The sequence below is a fragment of the Hyla sarda genome, chromosome 1, assembly GCF_029499605.1.
Source record: "Hyla sarda isolate aHylSar1 chromosome 1, aHylSar1.hap1, whole genome shotgun sequence".
Classification (NCBI taxonomy): Eukaryota; Metazoa; Chordata; class Amphibia; order Anura; family Hylidae; genus Hyla; species Hyla sarda.
Window position 1 is genome coordinate 68,283,503 of NC_079189.1, and position 22,702 is coordinate 68,306,204.

General features: G+C 42.8%; 1 protein-coding gene across 5 annotated transcripts in view; it reads right to left on the reverse strand.

Moving 5' to 3' along the window:
• Positions 1-9,859: 9,859 nt before the first annotated feature.
• Positions 9,860-22,702, reverse strand: part of KCNIP4 (potassium voltage-gated channel interacting protein 4) — a 686,042-nt gene continuing 673,199 nt past the window's right edge. For 4 of the 5 annotated variants that reach the window (XM_056555509.1, XM_056555501.1, XM_056555496.1 and 1 more), the window contains exons 6-8: positions 18,487-18,591; positions 15,299-15,361; positions 9,861-12,438 (exon numbers count right to left, since the gene is read on the reverse strand). In XM_056555509.1, the coding sequence (XP_056411484.1) occupies positions 12,391-12,438; positions 15,299-15,361; positions 18,487-18,591 (216 nt within the window). In that variant the 3' untranslated portion in view covers positions 9,861-12,390. Of the gene's footprint in view, positions 12,439-15,298; positions 15,362-18,486; positions 18,592-22,702 lie in introns of all 5 variants that reach the window. The other variant, XM_056555518.1, reaches the window with a different exon arrangement.

Consider the following 22,702-nt stretch of genomic DNA (forward strand, 5'->3'; position numbering starts at 1 on the left):
CGGCGCCGGGAGCTTGTGATGTCACGTCCCACCCCCTCAATGCAAGTCTATGGGAGGGGGCGTGACAGCCGTCACGCCCCCTCCCATAGACTTGCATTGAGGGGGCGGGGCATGAGGGGATGGGGCTATGATGTCACGAGCTGCCGGCTTCAGTGTTCCAAACTGTTATTTTCAAATGCTGAGCAGCGGAGTACTTCTTTAAGCAATGTGCCCAGGATGTGCAATTCAACAAAACAAAAAACGCCTCTATATACCTCCCTTGGAGTTGCAGACAGCACATCACATGCCATCTGCAGTTCCCGGAAGTGCAGTGTGGCGGATGTCAGATGACAATTCTGAAGGCTGCGGGTGGAGTGGTGGAATGGGTTGCCTGAGGTGTTTTTTTATTTTTATTTTATTTAATATGTATTTTAAATTACACATCCTGGGCACACTGCTAAACAAAAGATGTCGCCAGGTAACCTTTTTGAGTCTAGTAGTTCCCTTAAAGGGGTTCTCTGGTGCTTAAACATCTTATCCCCTATCCAAAGGATAGGGGATAAGATGCCTGATCGCGGGAGTCCTGCTGCTGGGGACCCCCGGGATCATGCACGCGGCACCCCGTTTGTAATCAGTCCCCGGAGCGTGTCCGCTCCGGGACTCATTACCGGCGACTACAGGGCGGGCAGCGTGTGACATCACGCCTGCGGCGGAGCGTGAACGTCACACGCCGGCGCAGGCGTGACGTCACACGCCGCCCGCCCTGTAGTCGCCGGTAATCAGTCCCGGAGCGAACACGCTCCGGGGACTGATTACAAACGGGGTGCCGCGTGCATGATCCCGGGGGTCCCCAGCGGCGGGACTCCCGCGATCAGGCATCTTATCCTTTGGATAGGGGATAAGATGTTTAAGCACCGGAGAACCCCTTTTAAAGGATGTCTTGTGATTGTATATACATTGCACAGTTTACCCAGTATTTGCAAGGGCTCATTCACAATGCAGCCATTTAGCCGGCGGAGTTCTGTAGGCAGAATGTCCACTTGCAGCGGCTTCTCCGTCTACATTGCCATTGGGATCTTGCACACATGCGCCATCTCGAAGAAGGCAATGCAGTCCAAAAAATTTACATGTTAATTCTTTGGGTGGACATCCATTCTACAGCAGCAATTTCTCAGTATGCACGGAGCACCGGAATCCTGTTGAAAAAATTACATTTCTGTAGAATCGTCCCCATGTAGCAGTGCTAGCATGGGTATAACATATATATATCTGTTTGATTTAACAATTTCCATATTAAAATTCCATATTTTGTATCAATTAAATCTATTTCCTGTTATGTATAAATCATTGGGTAATATTGCATACGGTTCCTAATTAATTAGACAAAACCTTCAATGGAAAGTGGAAAAAGGGTTCACCTTCCTCTACCCCATCCAGTTCTCCAAATAATAAAGCTCAAGGGATCAGTATGGGGGATTTTTTTATTTATTTGGAAAACTGCCAGTGCCGTTTTTGAGTCAGAACTAAGAGTGGGTTCACTGGATCCACTTCTAGCTGTGACTCTGGCAGCTTTCCAGAAAACTGTGTGACTGCAGCCTTAGTATGTGTTTAGGCACTTTTTCAGCTGTGTTTCAGAAGGAGACGTGTAACAACCTGTGCAAACATGGCACAAGAGTCTGGCGCAAGTAAATCCAAGCAATAGGTATTGTATATTTAAAGTTGTGCCACATTTTTAGGTGTAACTCCAGCTATAAGGTTTACCATTAGGAAATTGAGTCAGTGTTAAGCCGGGAAAATTAAACTTTTTGCAGTTACCTTGATCATTTGTATTATTGTAGATTTACTTTAATATTTAATTTTCGCTTTAATATTGAAACAATGCAAGTCATATTAATATGCCATCTGGTAATGCAGCATGTTTCCATTTAGGTGAATGGATCTGAGCTGCACAGTATCAGTCAGTCAATGAACAGGAGTAATACTATTTCTTGCAGAAAACAGTGTATTTTTATGTACCATATTTTTTGTCGTATAAGACGACCCCCAACTTTTACAGTTAAAATATAGAGTTTAAGACTTCCTTATATAGGATATATTTTTTATGTTTGTTCACTTATGTACCCCTGGGTATGATGTTTTCGTTATCTATATTGTACCTTTATTTCTGTTTTACTCTTGAAAATAATAAAACGTTTAAAATAAAAAAATATAGAGTTTGGGATATACTCATTGTATAAGACAACCCCTCTACCGCGATACGGTACCTTACTATTGTTCTCCTACATTAGGTTGTAAGCATAGTTCCTCCCACATTAGGTTGGCAGCATAGTTTCCCCCACATTGGGTTGGCAGTATAGTTCCCCCACATTAGGTTGTAGTTCCCCCACATTAGGTTTGCAGTATAGTTCCTCCACATTAGGTTGTAGTTCCCCCCACATTAGGCTAGCAGTATAGTTCCCCCCACATTAGGTTGTAGTTCCCCCACATTAGGTTGGCAGTATAGTTCCCCCACATTAGGTTGTAGTTCCCCCACATTAGGTTGTCAACATAGTTCCCCCCACGTTAGGTTGTAGGTCCCCCACATTAGGTTGACAGTATAGTTCCCCCACATTAGGTTGACAGTATAGTTCCTCCACATTAGGTTGTAGTTCCCCTCCACATTAGGCTAGCAGTATAGTTCCCCCCCCCACATTAGGTTGTCAGCATAGTTCCCCCACATTAGTTTGGCAGTATAGTTCCTCCACATTAGATTGTAGTTCCCCCCCCCCACATTAGGCTGTAGTTCCCCCACATTAGGTTCGCAGTATAGTTCCTCCACATTAGGTTGTAGTTCCCCCCACATTAGGCTAGCAGTATAGTTCCCCCCACATTAGGTTGTAGTTCCCCCACTTTAGGTTCGCAGTATAGTTCCCCCACATTAGGTTCGCAGTATAGTTCCTCCACATTAGGTTGTAGTTCCCCCCACATTAGGCTAGCAGTATAGTTCCCCCCACATTAGGTTGTAGTTCCCCCACTTTAGGTTCGCAGTATAGTTCCTCCACATTAGGTTGTAGTTCCCCCCACATTAGGCTAGCAGTATAGTTCCCCCCCCCCCCCACATTAGGTTGTAGTTCCCCCACATTAGGTTGGCAGTATAGTTCCCCCACATTAGGTTGTAGTTCCCCCACATTAGGTTCACAGTATAGTTCCCCCACATTAGGTTTGCAGTATAGTTCCCCCACATTTGGTTGTTAGTATAGTTCCCCCCACATTAGTCTGGCAGTATAGTTCCCCCCCCCCCCCACATTAGGTTGTAGTTCCCCCACATTAGGTTGGCAGTATAGTTCCCCCATATTAGGTTGTTGTTCCCCCCACATTAGGTTGGCAGTATAGTTTCCCCCACGTTAGGTTCGCAGTATAGTTCCCCTACATTAGGTTGTCAGCATAGTTCCCCCACATTAGTTAGGCAGTATAGTTTCCCCCACATTAGCTTGTAGTTCCCCCATATTAGGTTGGCAGTATAGTTCCCCCACATTAGGTTGTAGTTCCCCCACATTAGGTTGGCAGTATAGTTCCCCCCAACATTAGGTTGTAGTTCACCCAAATTATGTAAGCCTGTGTACTGTCCCACTTCCGGGTCCGGGTCACGATCTACTGCTATGACCTATAGGCCATAGCAGTAGGTCCCGGCCGACTGCAGCACCCCGCGTATAAGACGACCCCCGACTTTTGAGAACATTTTACGGGGTTAAAAAGTCACCTTATACGCCGGAAAATACGGTATGTGTGTGTGTGTGTGTGTGTGTATATATATTATCCAAATATAGAGGCACAAAAAGGCACTCCAGTGATCCTCATTGGGCATGTGAAAATGTTGCACTTTTTGGATGGGTGAATACATTACTTCTGATAATTGGATTGCTGGAGTGCTGTCTTTTGCCGCTGTATTTGGATACTGGAGTTGGAGGGACCTTTGGCTGAGTCCCTGGCAGGTTGAGCACCTGCTTGCATCCTTGGGCTAGTAGCCTAACACTGTGCCGCTTTCTTTCTTTATTTGGACTATATATATTTTATAATTATTATTGTTTACACACCGTTTTTAAACCCATTCAGCTAGATCTTTGATATATGTATGAGACTAAATGCTAACCTGCAGTTGGCATACTCTTTATATGGTCTGCAGGATCTAGCTTCAACTCTAGTTCCACCCAAAACATTAAAATATGCAGGGTTTACTGGTGTTAGATACCATTCCCTCATGCATATAACTGTGGTGGGGCCCTCACACCATAGAGCTACTTAAGCTGTTCCTCTACCTGCCTGGTACATTGATAACATCTATGCGATTCGTGAAATCTTTCCCTGACTTATAGGGATTATCCTGTGTTCCACAGGACTGCTGGGATCATAAGAACAGAAGCCTCATAGCACCCAGTGAATGTAGACAGGCTAAGCATGTACATTGCCCCATTCACTCTGCTGACTAGGGGCCCAAGTCTATATAGTTAGTGAAGGTCCCAGCAGTCCGATCCCTACCACTCCCCTTTAATCTTAGGATAACCCCTTTAAAAGTTTGGGCTAAATTTTATTCAGTCTTAAAGGGGTACTCCGGTGGAGAACAACTTTATTTATATCAACAGGTGCCAGAAAGTTAAACAGATTTGTAAATTAAATCGTAATCCTTCCAGTACTTATCAGCTGCTGTATACTACATAGGAAGTTGAGTTGTTCTTTGCTGTCTGACCACAGTGCTCTCTGCTGACACCTCTGTCCGTGTCAGGAACTGTTTAGAGCAGGAGAGGTTTGCTATGGGGATTTACTCCTGCTCTGGACAGTTCCTAACACAGACAGAGGTGTCAGCAGAGAGCACTGTGGTCAGACACACAGAAAAGAACAACTCAACTTCCTGTGGAGCATACATCAGCTGATAAGTACTGGAAGAATTAAGGTTTTTAAATAGAAGTAATTTACAAATCTTTTTAACTTTTCTGGAGCCAGTTGATTTGAAAAAAAATATTTCCACCGGAGTACCCCTAAAGGGGTACGCCTGAGGAAATTTTTGTTTTAAATTAACTGGTGCCAGAAAGTTAAACAGATTTGTAAATTACTTCTATTAAAATTTTTAAACTTTTTAGGGTCTGTATACTACAAAGGAAATGGTTTTCTTTTTTTAACACAGAGCTCTCTGCTGACATCATGACCACAGTGCTCTGTGCTGACACCTCTGTCCATTTTAGGAACTGTCCAAAGCAGCATATATTTGCTATGGGGATTTTCTCCTACTCTGGACAGTTCTTAAAATGGACAGAGATGTCAGCAGAGAGCACTGTGGTCACGATGTCCGCAGAGAGCTCTGTGTTCCAAAAAGAAAACCATTTCCTCTGTAGTATTCTGCAGCTAATAAGTACTGGAAGGATCAAGATTTTTTTTTTTAATAGAAGTAATTTACAAATCTGTATTTTTTTTATTTTTTGTTTCTTTTAAAATCAACTGGTGCCAGAAAGTTAACGTTTTCCACGGGAGTACCCCTTTATATGCACTAGATGTATTTTGGCCAAACTCAACGACTCCATTGGGACCAGCAGACTATCTAATGTGTATGTGGTCTCCTGACCCTCCCATGAAATACGATGGAGGAGAGAGAAGGATTGAGTATGTTGGACTTCAACTACCATCAATGTGCATAGAACAGTGTTTACCAACCAGGGTGTCTCCAGCTGCTGCAAAACTACAACTCCCAGCATGCCCGGACAGCCAACGGCTGTCCGGGCATGCTAGGAGTTGTAGTTTTGCAACAGCGGGAGTCACCCTGGTTTGGATACACTGGCATAGAGAGATTTGTAGCCATGTTTCTTTCTATTCTCTATTTCCCCCGCTATACTGTATCATTCTCTAAAATTCTTGTTTTAATTGCAAATAATTGCGGTTTTACGACATTCTTTCATCGCAAGTTTAATGATCACATGACACTGGCTCAGTAGCCACAGGGTTAAATAAACTATAGTAATGTGTGCTCCTATTTCCTACTAATGTGGTTTCGGGTGTAGATCAGTCTCTGCGTACTTTGCAATCTTAACATCTCATGAAAGAGGTGCCCCGCAGAGATGGATTCTGCTCCCATGCCGAGCTTGTCTTCTCCGTCAGTGTTAACTTTTTACATATATTTAATAAAGAAAAGCTTTTCCTGCGGAAGTTTTATTTGACTGTCGGTATAATAAATCCTCCAGACCACGTGCTTATGAAAGAAGGTTTATTGGAATCCGCTGCTATGGCTTACAGTACATAGACACACCAGTACGGGGCTGATGCTCGCGTCCATACATACAAGGCGGGGGGGGGCGTCATTGTGGACAATATTATACATTGTTTGCTGTCATTGGAGGAATTTACAATGTATCAGTTTCAGTGTCTGCTTAAAAAAAAAATATACAGTGAATAAAATGGCATGTTGCAGTATTTTCCATGGTCCATAGTCTGAGAAGTTTTTTAGTTCTTCATGAGTTTGGCTATTTTTGTTTAAAGAGGTATTATTATACATTATTATACATTATTTTTTTTTTTTTTTCATATCAACTGGCTCCAGAAAGTTAAACAGATTTGTAAATTACTTCTATTAAAAAATCTTAATCCTTCCAGTAGTTATCAGCATTGAAGTTTAGTTGTTCTTTTCTGTCTGACCACAGTGCTCTCTGCTGACACCTCTGCTTGTCTCAGGAGTCGGAGCAAATCCCCATAGCAAACCTCTAATGCTTCAGACAGTTCCTGAGAGAAGCAGAGGTGTCAGCAGAGAGCACTGTCAGAAAGAAAAGAACAACTCAACTTCAGCAGCTGATAACTACTGGAAGGATTGAGTTGTTCTTTTCTTTCTGACAACAGTGCTCTCTGGACAGTTCCTGAGACAAGCAGAGGTGTCAGCAGAGTTGGAGCAAATCCCCATAGCAAACTTCTAATGCTTCAGACAGTTCCTGAGACAAGCAGAGGTGTCAGCAGGGAGCACTGTCAGAATGAAAAGAACAACTCAACTTCAGCAGCTGATAACTACTGGAAGGATTGAGTTGTTCTTTTCTTTCTGACAACAGTGCTCTCTGCTGACACCTTCTTATCTCAGGAACTGTCCAAAGCATTAGAGGTTTGCTATGGGGATTTGCTCCGACTCTGGACAGTTCCTGAGACAAGCAGAGGTGTCAGCAGAGAGCACTGTGGTCAGACAGAAAAGAACAACTAAACTTCAGCGCTGATAACTACTGGACGGATTAAGATTTTTTTAATAGAAGTAATTTACAAAACTGTTTAACTTTCTGGAGGCAGTTGATATAAAAAAAAAATAATAATAATAATTAGTTTTTTCCTGGAATACCCCTTTAAAGTGCACATCCCCAGTCATGTCTCACTTTTCATATACTGTCATAATAAATCTAGTGGCATTTGTGCTTATAAGTAGAAAGGGACACACATTCTGGTCAGGGGAGTTGTTGGGTCAGTGAGCTTACAGTTCTTCCCCCTGCAAGGTCCATAGACACATGTAGCTGGTATTAGAAAGGTTCTTGGACCCATGTAGAGCAACCACATCCCAGTCTGGACTAACATTGCCTGTTTTGCACTTGGATGAATAAACCACTGGATTAAAAGGAATCTGCAGCAAAAAAACGTATCCCCCATCCACAGGATAGGGGATAAGTGTCTATTTGCGGGGAGTCTGAACACTGGGACCCCCCTGCGATCTCCTGTATGGGGCCCCGGCATTGTCGTAGCTCTCCCCTGCAGGAGGCGGGGCAGACACAGCATGACGTTGCGGCCGACTTGCCTCCTCTATGTATCTATCTGAGAGGCAGGGAAGCAATGTTCGTGCCTCCCGCCTCTCCCATAGAGCAGTATGGAGGTGGGCGTGTCCATCAAGCTCAGTGAGTTCGACGCTACGTGCATTAGCTGGCGCACATCTCGGCAATGCCGGGGCCCCGTTTGGGAGATCGCAGGGGGTCCTCCCCAGCGATCAGACACTTATTCCCTATGCTGTGGATAGTTTTGTTTTTTTTCGCTGCAGATGTCCTGTAATTGAATCTTTTTTGTTTTTGTTTTTTGTGACTGCTGAGATTCTTCACATTGTGGACCCCATGCCAAAGTCTGGATCGCTGGAACCAATAGTGGCGGAGGGAGGGGGGATTTACTCTAACTATTAAAGTGAAAACTTAGGGTACATTCACACCATGATTTGGGCATGCGGCTGGCGGAAGAATTTATTAACCGGCTGCTGCCATATCCCCGCCGGAGCTGCGCCACACCCCGTTCTTTTTAATGCGCCGGGCAGAGTTAGATAGTGACTCAGGTCGGCTCATTTTTAAACTGTGTAAGTTTTTGTTGCGGGACTGAAACTGCAGCAGACCACGGTTTTCAGTCCGGCAAGAAAAATGTATATGGTTCAAAAATTAACCCCTATAGAAAGGAATGGGGCAGGCCACAGCCAGTTTTTAAATTCTCGCACCAGATCCTGCTGCCATGTACAAAATTGTTGGGGTGAATGTACCCTACCTTTATTTTTCAATCAAGAAACAATCTGGTTGCTATGGGCAACTGCACCACTCCTTTGCACTGGTTTTGATAAATCTCCCCAATGACCCACATTTACTGTGCCTGATGCTGCAGAATTTTGGCTCCACGTGCACTAGAATTGTCATGCAGAAACCACATGACAATTGTTGCCCTTCGTGTAAACACCTGAGGGCAGAACTTTCTGACATATGTAGAAGACAGCTGATAAGCCTTCTGCCTGCTAAACCTATACACTGACTATAGAACTTATCCCTAAATCCTGACCTGAATCCATCAGGTGATTCCTGCTGCCCTATCTGAGAGATACACTTGACCGTGTGATAAATCCGGCACCTATATTGTGTAGACAGTGTTTCTCAACCATTGTGCCTCCAGCTGTTGCAAAACCCAGCACGGAGCCAGAAGTATCGCCTTTGAACACTGTAGTGTTGCCTCTGGGTTAGTGTGGTGCAGCTCCAGTTGAAGAGAATGAGAGCAGTAACCAGGTGCCAACACGACTGTACAGACCTGAGGCTTCTGACTCCTTACTATGAGTTTACTTCTGGCACCGCGACTGTGCAGAACAGCTGTTGGCAAGAGTGCTGCATGTTGGCACCCAGCTTAACAGCTTTTAATGGTCTTTCCTGTGGATAAGTCATTAAAAGGGCAAATTAAGCTGCAATACCACACACAACCTGAGGATAAGTGTGGCACTGTTTTTGGAAGAAACTTGTTCTGCTTTTCTATTTCTGGACAACATATTTAATGGGCTGTCCCTGGAAAACCCCTGTATATAAGAAAGTTGTACATGTTTTTTATTTATTTAGCTAATAACCTACAGTATATTCCCATTTACATAAAGTGCCTGATAGGAGTATTAGCATAAATCATTTATGCAATTTGCTTAGTCTTTTATAGGATTTCTGTCTTTAGAGGGATGCTCCGCTGCCACAGCATTCAGAACATTTTGTTCCGAAAGTTTGGTGCGGGCGGCAGGGGTCGTGACGCCACGCCCCCTAACATAGACTTGCTTTGTCCTTTGAGGGGGTGTGGCGTGACATCACGAGGGGCGTGGTTTTGACATCACGATCCCCGACGCCCGCACCCAGTATTCTAGTTAAACGCCGGGTGCTTCACAAAGATCGCGGGGATCCCGCAGCTGGCCCCTTTGTATAGGGGATAAAATGTCTAGGGGCGGAGTTCCCCTTTAAATACTCTTTTAATATGCATATTTAAACGTCTTACTTATACTTCTTCACGTTGCGCAAAATTTACGGCAGCAGCGGAAAATACGCTGCATATTCCTTTCTCACTATACACTCCTGGCTTTCCGGCGGCAGCCCTATGTGTGTAGTGAGTTTTGGAGGCAGGGCTGTGTAACGACGTGACTGTGACATGCGGCTCCGCCTCCAAAACTCACTGCACACATAGGGCTGCCGCCGGAAAGCCCTGTGTGTATAGTGAACAAGGAAAACGCAGCGTATTTCCTGCTGCTGCCGTAAATTTTGCGCAGCGTGAAATACGCTGCATATACACCAGCTGGGAACGCACCCTATAAATACATATTGTAAGGGTAGTTTCCCTTTCGGCTCTTCTGCAGCACATCACTCTGTATGCACTTGGCATCCGCTCTAATAACACTGTTCAGAGTTTTTTGTCATGTTTTGCTGCACTGAGCTAATGCTCCACATTCTTAAGAAACAAATAAATGTTTTCAATTTCTCCGCTGTCATCTTGCTGTCAACATTACCATTTCAAAGGAAACGTACACTGAGCTAATAAGAGGAGAGACAGGAGATATGGGGATAACGCTGTCCTGCCAAGAATGACATACTGGTGACAGTAACAAAGCTGTAAAAATCGGTAGAGAATAGGATTGTGTATTAAAGGGCTAGGCACTCCGAGGGGAATTCATGATGCTCGCATAAAGCTCATAATTTATCTGTTGTTCGGATCCCATATTAGTTTGTATTATAGATGTAGCACTGCCAATTTGGTTGTGGCACTGCTACATCTTGCTAGGACAGCTCGCCAGCTTCTTTCAACCCTTTCACCTTCAGAGTGGTTCACAATGCAAACACCTTCCAGCAAGCCCTGGTACATGTAAAAAGGTACCGTAATACAGACCCCAGCCCTGACTTTTTACTGGCTGGTGTCCAGATTGTGGGGGGTGCTTCAGATCAACAACCTCACAGCCATTGGGTCAACCCAGAAACCCATAACACAATGGGGGAAATTTGTCAAAACTTGTCCAGAGAAAAAGTTGCTGAGTTGCCCATAACAACCAATCCGATTGCTTCTTTCATCTTTAAAGAGGGCTGTGGAAAAAGAAAGAAGCAATCGGATTGGTTGCTATGGGCAACTCAACAACTTTTCCTCTGGACAGGTTTTGATAAATCTCCCCCCATGTGTGTTGGTGGCTGATACATCTTCAGGCATCCATAGGTTGGAAAATGTTTGATAAAAGAAGAAAAGCATTTTCGTCTAATAGGATATATTGCAAACTGTGTTATATGCACTTGTATTATTGATCTATGCATTATTGTTCATATGGCAGTGCCTAGTTCAGCAGATGCAGTAAAAATGTGATGTCAACAAACTGAGGGCAAAGTATCAAGCACATGGGTCATGAAGGAATGGCCCATATGAATTCTTGTCTCCAAAATGACTCCTTTATGTCGTATATAGTGTGGTCTTTAATCACACTCTGTCCATGGCCATTAAACAATGACATGGGATCCACCGTATTGGGAAGTGGTATGTTAACTTAAAAGGCAAAGTCTAATTTACCAAGAACATACCAAATACTGTACCTTCAGACTAAGTATAGTTTAGTCCATTGTTTCTCCTTGTTCCTAAGCCAAGTACATAAGCTACAGTATATCAAATAATTTGAAAGCCTATGATCCTACATTGTGCTGCTTATTAAAAGCACAACATGACAGTAGTGCAAATACCCCCTAGGGATATGATGTTTACCCCCTGGTGTACACATACCACAAGATGAAGACCTAGGGTTTAGTCCATCAAATCTTTATCATTCGTGAATAAGTAACATTCCCTCCAAAAAGATGTCTTTCAACCTAAACTACCTTCAGACCCAGCCACTATTTAGAGGACCATGTAGTAGGTGTTTTTTTTTTTTTTTTTTTTTTTTTTTTTTTAAGATATCTGCCATTTATAATGGACTTGACAGACAATCTTTAAATATTGAAGTATTGAAACCAACAAATCTGTTCTTCTATAAACCTTATTTTACTGAAGCATCATGGTTGGTCATAGTTCTCCGGCAGAAAAACAGTCATCTTTTTCCTCCAAAACTAATTTTCATCTTGAGAATACCAAAAAGAATGGCAAAGCTTGTTGAGACTTACGCTTCATCAACAGTTTGTAGGCATTTCTTCCAGTAGAAGGCATAAAGTCATAATTACAGATACTGACTTATATTTCCATTTCATAACCAAATAATTATAATCTACAATTCATAGGAAATAAGTAAGTAAAATTGTTAACAAAAATACAACAGTTTTTTTTCATCAGATCTTGCCATTTCGTTGGCCGAGCCAATGTCCATTTGTCCACCACCTGCTTTAGTGGAGTGCTCAGGGACAGGTGGAAAGCAAAACATCATGGTCTATGACTTATGCTTAAATACTCAAAAATTAAGGGGCGGGACATGTAAAAAAAATCCTATCAACAGTGACATGTATTAAGCATGGAAACAAACCTGAAACACTATACATCATGAGACCTGATTTTTGGAAGGCATCATAGAAAAGCTACTTTGCATAATATATGACTTAGTATAAAGCTGAACAGTCTATTCGTGGTAAGATGGAAACTGCAGCTCCGAATTATTGTCAAAAATAGATAAAACGTCTGTCCTTGGTGATCCGCGAGCATGAGCTAAATGACATTCTCAAACAGCTGCATAGAGCACATGATGTTTTCATCCTGCAAGACACAGAAAAGAGGAGAGAACTTTAGTACTAAGGTCCCAGGTACATTTTGTAAAGCTTTTCATGTTGACTAAGACTTGGCTTCCACTGTGACATTTGGTCTCCTGAGATTCACAATAAAATCACAGACAGTATTACCACAAATTAAATATTTCTAACATGGTTGTTGTGATGATCACGAGACGTGTAAGACTTTTTCCCTAAGAGGTTAAATGTAAGTCTCAGAATTACCACGACTAGAAGTTGACCAAAGCCTTGGAGCTCTTGCCCTGATTTTTCCAAACATGCAGAGACTGTGCTTTGTTAAAAGAATATTCACACAGTAATCCGTGGGGCACATTTTTTTTTTATTGTAGCATTACATGGAAAGATGTAGTCCTTGGAGCTGTCATTTCATTATACCTTATATTCAGTATATAGAATGTAGCAATTAAGTGCAGTTATTCTCTTGACAAAACCTGAATCTGTACACCGAGGACAAGCAGGACTCTGTACACTGAGGACAAGCAGGACTCTGTACAAAGCCCTGCTTGTCCTCAGTGCACAGAGCCCTGCTTGTCATCAGTGTACAGAGCCCCGCTTGTCTTCAGTGTACAGAGCCCCGCTTGTCTTCAGTGTACAGAGCCCTGCATGTCCTCAGTGTACAGATCCCTGCTTGTCCTCAGTGCACAGATCCGTCCTTGTCCTCAGAGTACAAAGCCCTGCTTGTCCTCAGTGCACAGAGCCCTGCTTGTCCTCAGTGTACACTGGGGACAAGCAGGGATCTGTGCACTGAGGACAAGCAGGGCTCCATACACTGAGGACAAGCAGGGACTGAGGACAAGCAGGGCTCTGTACACTGAGGACAAGCAGGGCTCTGTGCAGTGAGGACTTGCAGGGCTCTGTACACTGAGGACAAGCAGGGCTCTGTGCACTGAGGCCAAGCGGGGCTCTGTGCACTGAGGACAAGCAGGGCTCTGTACACTGAGGACAAGCAGGGCTCTGCGTACCGAGGACAAGCAGCGCTCTGCGCACCGAGAACAAGCAGGGCTCTGCGCACCGAAGACAAGCAGGGCTCTGCGCACCGAGGACAAGCAGGGCTCTGCGCACCGAGGACAAGCAGGGCGGGACAAGAAGGGCTCTGTACACCGAGGACAAGCAGGGCTCTGTGCACCGAGGACAAGCAGGGCTCTGTGCACCGAGGACAAGCAGGGCTCTGTACACTGAGGACAAGCAGGGCTCTGCGTACCGAGGACAAGCAGCGCTCTGCGCATTGAGAACAAGCAGGGCTCTGCGCACCGAGGACAAGCAGGGCTCTGCGCACCGAGGACAAGCAGGGCTCTGCGCACCGAGGACAAGCAGGGCTCTGCGCACCGAGGACAAGCAGGGCGGGACAAGAAGGGCTCTGTACACCGAGGACAAGCAGGGCTCTGTGCACCGAGGACAAGCAGGGCTCTGTGCACCGAGGACAAGCAGGGCTCTGTGCACCGAAGACAAGCAGGGCTCTGTGCACCGAAGACAAGCAGGGCTCTGTACACTGAAGACAAGCAGGGCTCTGTGCACTGAAGACAAGCAGGGCTCTGTGCACTAAGGACAAGCAGGGCTCTGTGCACTGAGGACAAGCAGGGCTCTACACTGAAGACAAGCAGGGCTCTGTGCACTGAAGACAAGCAGGGCTCTGTGCACTGAAGACAAGCAGGGCTCTGTACACTGAGGACAAGCAGGACTCTGTACACTGAGGCTCTGTGACACGCTCCCTACTCACACATCAGGATGATTGACCAGCCAGGAGCCTGCACTGAGCCCTGGATGTCCTGCCCTCACTTCCTGTATTTTGTCTCCGCACAGAGACATACAGGCAATAGCTGCAGGGACAGCATTTTTTCATCCAAAAATATACAATTTTTTTTATCAATATATATTATAAATATACATATAATAGTATTATCTACATTATATAAAACGTATTTGCAAATAAATAAATAAATAGTGGAGTTACACTTTTAAATGGCCAAGAAGGGTAAAAACAATAAAAATTTGTCTTCACTTAACCGAATAAATATAAGCATCTGACAGCAACCCCCAACGATTTCCAGAATAGAACCCTGGCTTTAGACGGCACACTCTCCATTTATTTGTATGTGAGCGCTGGAGATGCCGAGTCCAACCAAACCCTTTAAATGCTACTGACATGATTGATGAGAACTTGCACCATTTTTGTTGCCCATCTATACTTCTGCAACAATGATGAAACAATATGAAACAATATATTTTTGTAAATGAAACCTCTCAAATTGAATATCATCTTCCAAATGACATCTAATTAAATGACTACTTACTGCACTTGCTCTCCTTGCCAAAATACATAAATATACAGGGGAAAAAAACAACAACAACAAAAAAAAAAAACACTGCTAGACTTAAAGGGGTACTCTGGTGAAAAAAAAAAAAACATGTTTTCAAACGGACTTGAGCCAGAAAGTTAAACCGATTTGTAAATGACTCTTATTTAAAAATCTTAATCCTTTCAGTACTTAACAGCTGTTGTATGCTTCAGAGGAAGTTGTGTAGTTCTTTCCAGTCTGACCACAGTGCTCTCTGCTGCCACCTCTGTGCATGTCAGAAACTGTCCAGAACAGGAGAGATTTGCCAGCGGTGTCAGCAATAAGCACTGGAGTCAGACTGAAAAGAACTATACAACTTTCTCTTGAGCATACAACAGCTGATAAGTACTGGAAGGATAAGATTTTTTAAATAGAAGTAATTTGCAAATGTGTATAACTTTTGGCATAAGTCGATTTGAAAAGATTTGTTTTCCACTGGAGTATCCCTTTAAACTAAAACATGCTTTATAGTTTTACTGTATCGGTACTTACTTTTTGGCAGCTTTCTATGAATTCCTCTATGGTTACAACTCCATCTTTATTTATGTCCATTTTCTGAAAAATAGTTTTGAATTAGGAATAAACTAATTTTATATATATATAATATGTGTGTGATGGAATGCAATGTCAGTAAATTACACCAATCAGGTTTTTATTTTAGTCATATTTTTTAAATTAAAATTGGCTGTGTTTTTTTTACTATTTCTTGTGAAAGGGGTACTCCGGTGAAAAACTTTTTTTTTTTTTTTTTAAATCAACTGGTGCCTGAAAGTTAAACAGATTTGTAAATTACTTCTATAAAAAAAATCTTAATCCTTTCTGTACTTATTAGCTGCTGAATACTACAGTGGAAATTCTTTTCCGTTTGAAACACAGAGCTGTCTGCTGACATCATGAGCACAGTGCTCTCTGCTGACAACTCTGTCCATTTTAGGAACTGTCCAGAGTAAAAGGAAATCCCCATAGCAAACACATGCTGTTCTGGACAGTTCCTAAAATGGACAGAGATATCAGCAGAGAGCACTGTGCTCGTGATGTCAGCAGACAGCTCTGTATTTCAAAAAGAAAATAATTTCCGCTGTAGTATTCAGCAGCCAATAAGCACAGGAAGGATTAAGATTTTTTAATAGAAGTAATTTACAAATCTGTTTAATTTTCTGGCACCAGTTGATTTAAAAAAAAAAAAAAAATGTTTTTCACCGGAGTACCCCTTTAACCCCTTAAGGACTCAGCCCATTTTGGCCTTAAGGACTCAGACAATTTAATTTTTATGTTTTCATTTTATCCTCCTCGCCTTCTAAAAATCATAACTCTTTTATATTTTCATCCACAGACTAGTATGAGGGCTTGTTTTTTGTGCGACCAGTTGTCCTTTGTAATGACATCACTCATTATATTATAAAATGTATGGCCCAACCAAAAAACACTATTTTTGTGGGGAAATTAAAACGAAAAACGCAATTTTGAAAATTTTGGAAGGTTTTGTTTTCACGCCGTACAATTTATGGTAAAAATGACATGTGTTCTTTATTCTGAGGGTCAATACGATTAAAATGATACCCATTATTATATACTTTTATATTATTGTTGCGCTTAAAAAAAATCACAAACTTTTTAACCAAATTAGTACGTTTATAATCCCTTTATTTTGATGACCTCTAACTTTTTTATTTTTCCGTATAAGTGGCGGTATGGGGGCTAATTTTTTGCGCCATGATCTGTACTTTTTTTTGATATCACATTTGCATATAAAAACTTTTAATACATTTTTTATAATTTTTTTAAATAAAATGTATTAAAAAAGTAGGAATTTTGGACTTTTTTTATTTTTTTTGTTCACGCCGTTCACCGTACGGGATCATTAACATTTTATTTTAATAGTTCGGACATTTACGCACGCGGCGATACCAAATATGTCTATAAAAAATGTTTTTTACGCTTTTTGGGGGTAAAATAGGAAAAAACGGACGTTTTACTTTTTTATTGGGGGAGGGGATTTTTCACTTTTTTTTTACTTTTACTTTTACATTTTTTTACATTTTTTTTTTTTTTACACTTGAATAGTCCCCCCATAGGGGACTATTCATAGCAATACCATGATTGCTAATACTGATCTGTTCTATGTATAGGACATAGAACAGATCAGTATTATCGGTCATCTCCTGCTCTGGTCTGGTCGATCACAGACCAGAGCAGGAGACGCCGGGAGCCGCACGGAGGAAGGTGAGGGGACCTCCGTGCGGCGTTATGAATGATCGGATCCCCGCAGCAGCGCTGCGGGCGATCCGATCGTTCATTTAAATCGCGAACTGCCGCAGATGCCGGGATCTGTATTGATCCCGGCACCTGAGGGGTTAATGGCGGACGCCGGGATCAGCCGCGCATGACACGGGCATCGCTCTGATGCCCGCGGTTATGCATAGGACGTAAATGTACGTCCTGGTGCGTTAAGTACCACCTCACCAGGACGTACATTTATGTCCTGCGTCCTTAAGGGGTTAAGTGACTAACCACATAAAAAATACTAAAGCAGTAACAATAGGCTAATACCTCCTGTAGTCAGCTTTTTGACTATAATAATCCATAACATTTCTCTCTCTATTGACTTTTTATACAGTACACACATCCTGCAGTACTGTATATACAGAGAATATAAGACAGAAGGATGTGCCACCATTACGACCGGCCATAATTATGTGGATTGTACAGTGACAGCAATACCAAATTAATATACTTTTCTGTTACTTTTGAACAATAAAAACTATTTTTATTTATTTACCGGTACTTATTTTTTTTTGTGTTATGAGTTGTAGTCTTTATTGGTACTATTTTTGAGTATATAGGAATTAACCATACAAAAAATTCCTGCTTTGTTTTTGTTTTCTATGTTCATTGGGCTGTATTAATAATGTATTCATTTTATAGTGCTTCCAATACTTCTGTATTACTGTGTTTTATCTGTAAGTTTTGCTCTGAAAAGGCAGCATATTAGCCCCCTATTTAGACCAGACAGGATCATGTATATGATAAGTCTGGAGGCCTTCGCCAGGCTCCCAGCTGTGATGACACCCAATCGACACCCTGAGATCTCATCACAAGGTTGCCGATGGGCTTATAGAGAGAGTCCAAACCCTCTGTTAGGGTGGTTTCACACCACGTTTTGTACTTACGATTCCCGTATACGCTGGGAGGAGGGGGCGGGGCTTAATCACGGCGCCCGCACTCGGTCGACCACGTTTTTGCCTGCGGTCGGGAAACCGCATACGGCCGAAAACGCAGCCGACCGGAGGCTGCGGTTCACTCTGGACGGCTCATAGACATGCATTGAATACGGTTCCCCTATACGGCTGAGTACGGGCGCCGCAATTAAGCCCCGCCCCCTCCTCCCAGCCGTATACGGGAATTGTAAGTACAAAACGGGGTGTGAAACCACCCTTAGGGTGCGTTAGCACTCTAGTAACTAGCAGTGGATTTCACTACCAATCATTTGAATGGGATTGCGGACAGTCGGCATATCTGACACTATTGCAGACTGTCCGCGGACCCATTCAAATGAATGGTAATGTAACTTGCAGTGGGAAACCCGCTGCTAGTTATTAGCGTGTGACTGTACCCTAAAACCACTTAGATGCAGAGGTCAATATCCCCCCTTATATATGTCATACATCACTTGATCTTACCTGGAAGAAATTCTCAACATGTTGTTTTGGAGCATCTTCCTTAACAACAGGGTATGTGCATTTACCCATCATATCATAAATTGCCTTCATGATATCAAGCATCTCCTGTAACACATGATCAGTAGTTATCGAGTGCTGCTGCCTTGGGACATATTACTACATTTCCACCTATAAATTTTGATGATAATAATAATAGAATTGGCTATCACTATACATTATAATGCAAGAAAAATCCAAAGTTCTTTATCCCGCTATATGTAGATAAAGTGTAAACTTTTCTTTAGATCATCCTAAAACATGAAAAAAAAGCTCTCACTAAAAATGAAGGGAATCTCTAATGCATTTAATGCTTAAAAGTGGTCCCTGAACCATCGTTTGTTGAAACCATCGTATGTTGAGGAATCCGTGCAATGGAAAGAATAGGCAGTTAAACTCGCCTGTCCCCGCCGCTCCGGACCGTCACCGCACGTCACCGCTGCCCTGGATGTCGCCCTCCATCACTGTCACTGCGTCCACGGGTTGTCCCCGACGCTCCGGACGTCTCTGCTTCCCCAGGATCCTTGCTCTCCGTCGCCGCCATCATGTCACTACGCACTTCGCTCCTATTGGATGACGGGACGGCGTGCGCAGCGACGTGATGATGACGAAGGAGAGCGCCGGTAATGCAGGGGATCCCAAAGAGGATGCTCTGGAGCCCCGAGGACAGGTGAGTGATCGTCACCGGACCACACGGGGCACCGTAAACGGCTATCTGGCGGCAGCTGAAGCAGTCTGCGCTACCGGATAGCCGTTTATGCGATGACCCCGACATACAAAAGCAGAGAGGCCATCGCATGTTGAAATTATCGTATGTCGGGGCCATTGTAGGTCGGGGGGTCACTGTATAATCAATGTGTGTGTATATGTCTGTGTGTATGTTCCTGCATGCATCGCTTCCAAATGGTTGAAGATATTTCGATGAAATCTGGTCACATGTTACTTAAATGTCAACTAAAAACATAGGATAGTTAAATTAACCCTAACCCACCCACATTTGCGAGGTTTGGAAGTCATCTAAATACTTTTTATATTTTATCATAAAACTAGCTGAGTACCCGGCCTTGCCCGTTTTTTTCCTTCCTAATCTTTGTTAGGGAGGAAAATCAACAAAAGAGGAAGCTTTTGACTTCATATCCCATCCTTATATATTGTTGTAATATCCCATCCTCCTATCCCGTCCTCATATATTGTTGTAATATCCCATCCTCCTATCCCGTCCTCATATATTGTTGTCATATCCCATCCTCATATCCCCTCCTCATATCCCGTCCCCATAGCTAATCCTTATTTCTAATCCTCATATCCTGTCCTCAGGTGGGGCTGTATTGTGATAAAGATATTGTAAGCTGAAATTAAAAGGGGTGTGACTTTAAAAGGTGGGCGTGTCTTTGTGAGGTGGGACATGGCATGCAGGGAGAGTGTGGTTTTCCAGCTGGACTGACACATTCACCAGGAGATGCAGAGCAGAGCTTGTGGAGTAAGGCACCAGAAGTCCTATTTACTTACATGGGACTTGAAACAAAAACCCATCCTTCACATATGGGGGCAGGTGAGGGGTCAATTTAACTATTCTATATTTTAAGTGGACATATAAGTAACATGTGATCAAGGATCAAGTATTATTGAAATATCTCCAGCTGTTTGGAAGTTATGCAGTAACATATATTTCCCATGAACTTGTATGCGACTTTAAATAAAAACCCTGACTCTCACAAATGGGGGTGGGTAAGGGTTAAATCACCTATCCTATGTTTGTTGTTGATATATAAGTAACATGTGTGCCAAGTTTCATGTTAAGCTGCTGGAACATACACACATACACAAACTGAGTTTTATATATATACTAGCTGAGTACCCGGCGTTGCCTGATTTTTCTTTCCTAATCCTTGTTGGGGAGGAAAATCAACAAAGGGGGAAGCTTTTGACTTTATATCCCATCCTCATATATTGTCATATCCCGTCTCCATATCCCGTCCTCATATCTCAACCTCATATCCCGTCCTCATATTCCGACCTCATATCCCGTCCTCATATCCCGTCCTCATATCCCGTCCTCATATTCCAACCTCATTTCCCGTCCTTATATTCCGACCTCATATCCCGTCCTTATATTCCGACCTCATATTCCGTCCTTATATTCCGACCTCATATCCCGTCCTTATATTCCGACCTCTCTCTACCTCAAATCCCATCCTCATATCTCGTCCTCATATCCCAACCTCATATCCCGTCCTCATATCCTAACCTCATATCCCGTCCTCATATCCCAACCTCATAGCCTGACCCCATATCCCGACCCCATATCCCGTTCAGTCTTTGTGAGATGGGGTGTGGCTCTCAAGCCAGACCGACACATTCACCAGGAGATGCAGAGCGGAGCTTGTGGAGTAAGGTACTGGAAGTCCCATATATTTGCATTGGACTTAAAACAAAAAAACTATTTTTTGTATAAGGGTGTAGGTAAGGGTTAATTTAACTATCATATCTTTTTATTTGACATATAAGTAATATGTGTACCAGGTATTATTGAAATATCTCCAGCCGTACGGAATTTATGTGTGAACAGACATTTCCCATTGATTAGCATGGGACTTTAACCCCTTAAGGACCGGAGGTTTTTCCGTTTTTGCATTTTCGTTTTTTGCTCCTTGCCTTTAAAAAATCATAACTCTTTCAAATTTACACCTAAAAATCCATATGATGGCTTATTTTTTGCGCCACCAATTCTACTTTGTAATGACGTCAGTCATTTTGCCCAAAAATCTATGGTGAAGCGGGAAAAAAAATCATTGTGCGACAAAATTTTTTAAAAAACGCTGTTTTGTAACTTTTGGGGGCTTCCGTTTCTACGTAGTACATTTTTCGGTAAAAACGACACCTGATATGTATTCTGTAGGTCCATACGATTAAAATGATACCCTACTTATATAGGTTTGATTTTGTCGGACTTCTGGAAAAAATCATAACTACATGCAGGAAAATTAATACGTTTAAAATTGTCATCTTCTGACCCCTATAACTTTTTTATTTTTCCGTGTATGGGGCGGTATGAGGGCTCATTTTTTGCGCCGTGATCTGAAGTTTTTAACGGTACCATTTTTGCATTGATAGGACTTATTGATCGCTTTTTATTCATTTTTTCATGATATAAAAAGTGACCAAAAATGCACTATTTTGGACTTTGGAATTTTTTTGCGCGCACGCCATTGACCGTGCGGTTTAATTAACGATATATTTTTATAATTTGGACATTTCCGCACGCGGCGATACCATTTATGTTTATTTTTATTTTTATTTACACTGTGTTTTTTCTTTTATGGGAAAAGGGGGGTGATTCAAACTTTTAATAGGGAAGGGGTTAAATGATGTTTATTCACTTTTTTTTTGCACTTTTTTTTTGCAGTGTTATAGGTCCCATAGGGACCTATAACACTGCACACACTGATCTTTTACATTGATCACTGGTTTCTCATAAGAAACCAGTGATCGATGATTCTGCCGCATGACTGCTCATGCCTGGATCTCAGGCACTGAGCTGTCATTCGGCGATCGGACAGCGAGGAGGCAGGTAGGGGCCCTCCCGCTGTCCTGTCAGCTGTTCGGGATGCCGCGATTTCACCGCGGCTATCCCGAACAGCCCACTGAGCTAGCCGGCATGCTTTCGGTTTCACTTTAGACGCGGCGTTCAACTTTGAACGCCGCGTCTAAAGGGTTAATAGCGCGCGGCACAGCGATCAATGCCACGAACCGTGGCCCCGCGTTATAGATCGGGAGTGGACACATGACGTTCCAGTACGTAATGTGTCCTTAAGGGGTTAAACAAAAAACCCGACCCTCACAAATGGGGGTAGTTAAGTGTTAAATTAACTATCCCATATTTTAAGTGGACATATAAGTAACATGTGACCAAGTATTTTCGAAATATCTCCAGCCGTTTGGAAGTTATACAGTAACATACATTTCCCATAGACTTGTATGGGACTTTAAACAAAAACCCCGACCCTGGCAAATGGGGGTGAGTAAGGGACCTATCCTATGTTTGTAGTTGACATATAAGTAACATGTGTGCCAAGTTTCATGTTAATATCTTTAGCAGTTTGGATGTGATGCTGGAACATACACACATACACACATATACACATACACACACACACACACACACACACACACACACTCA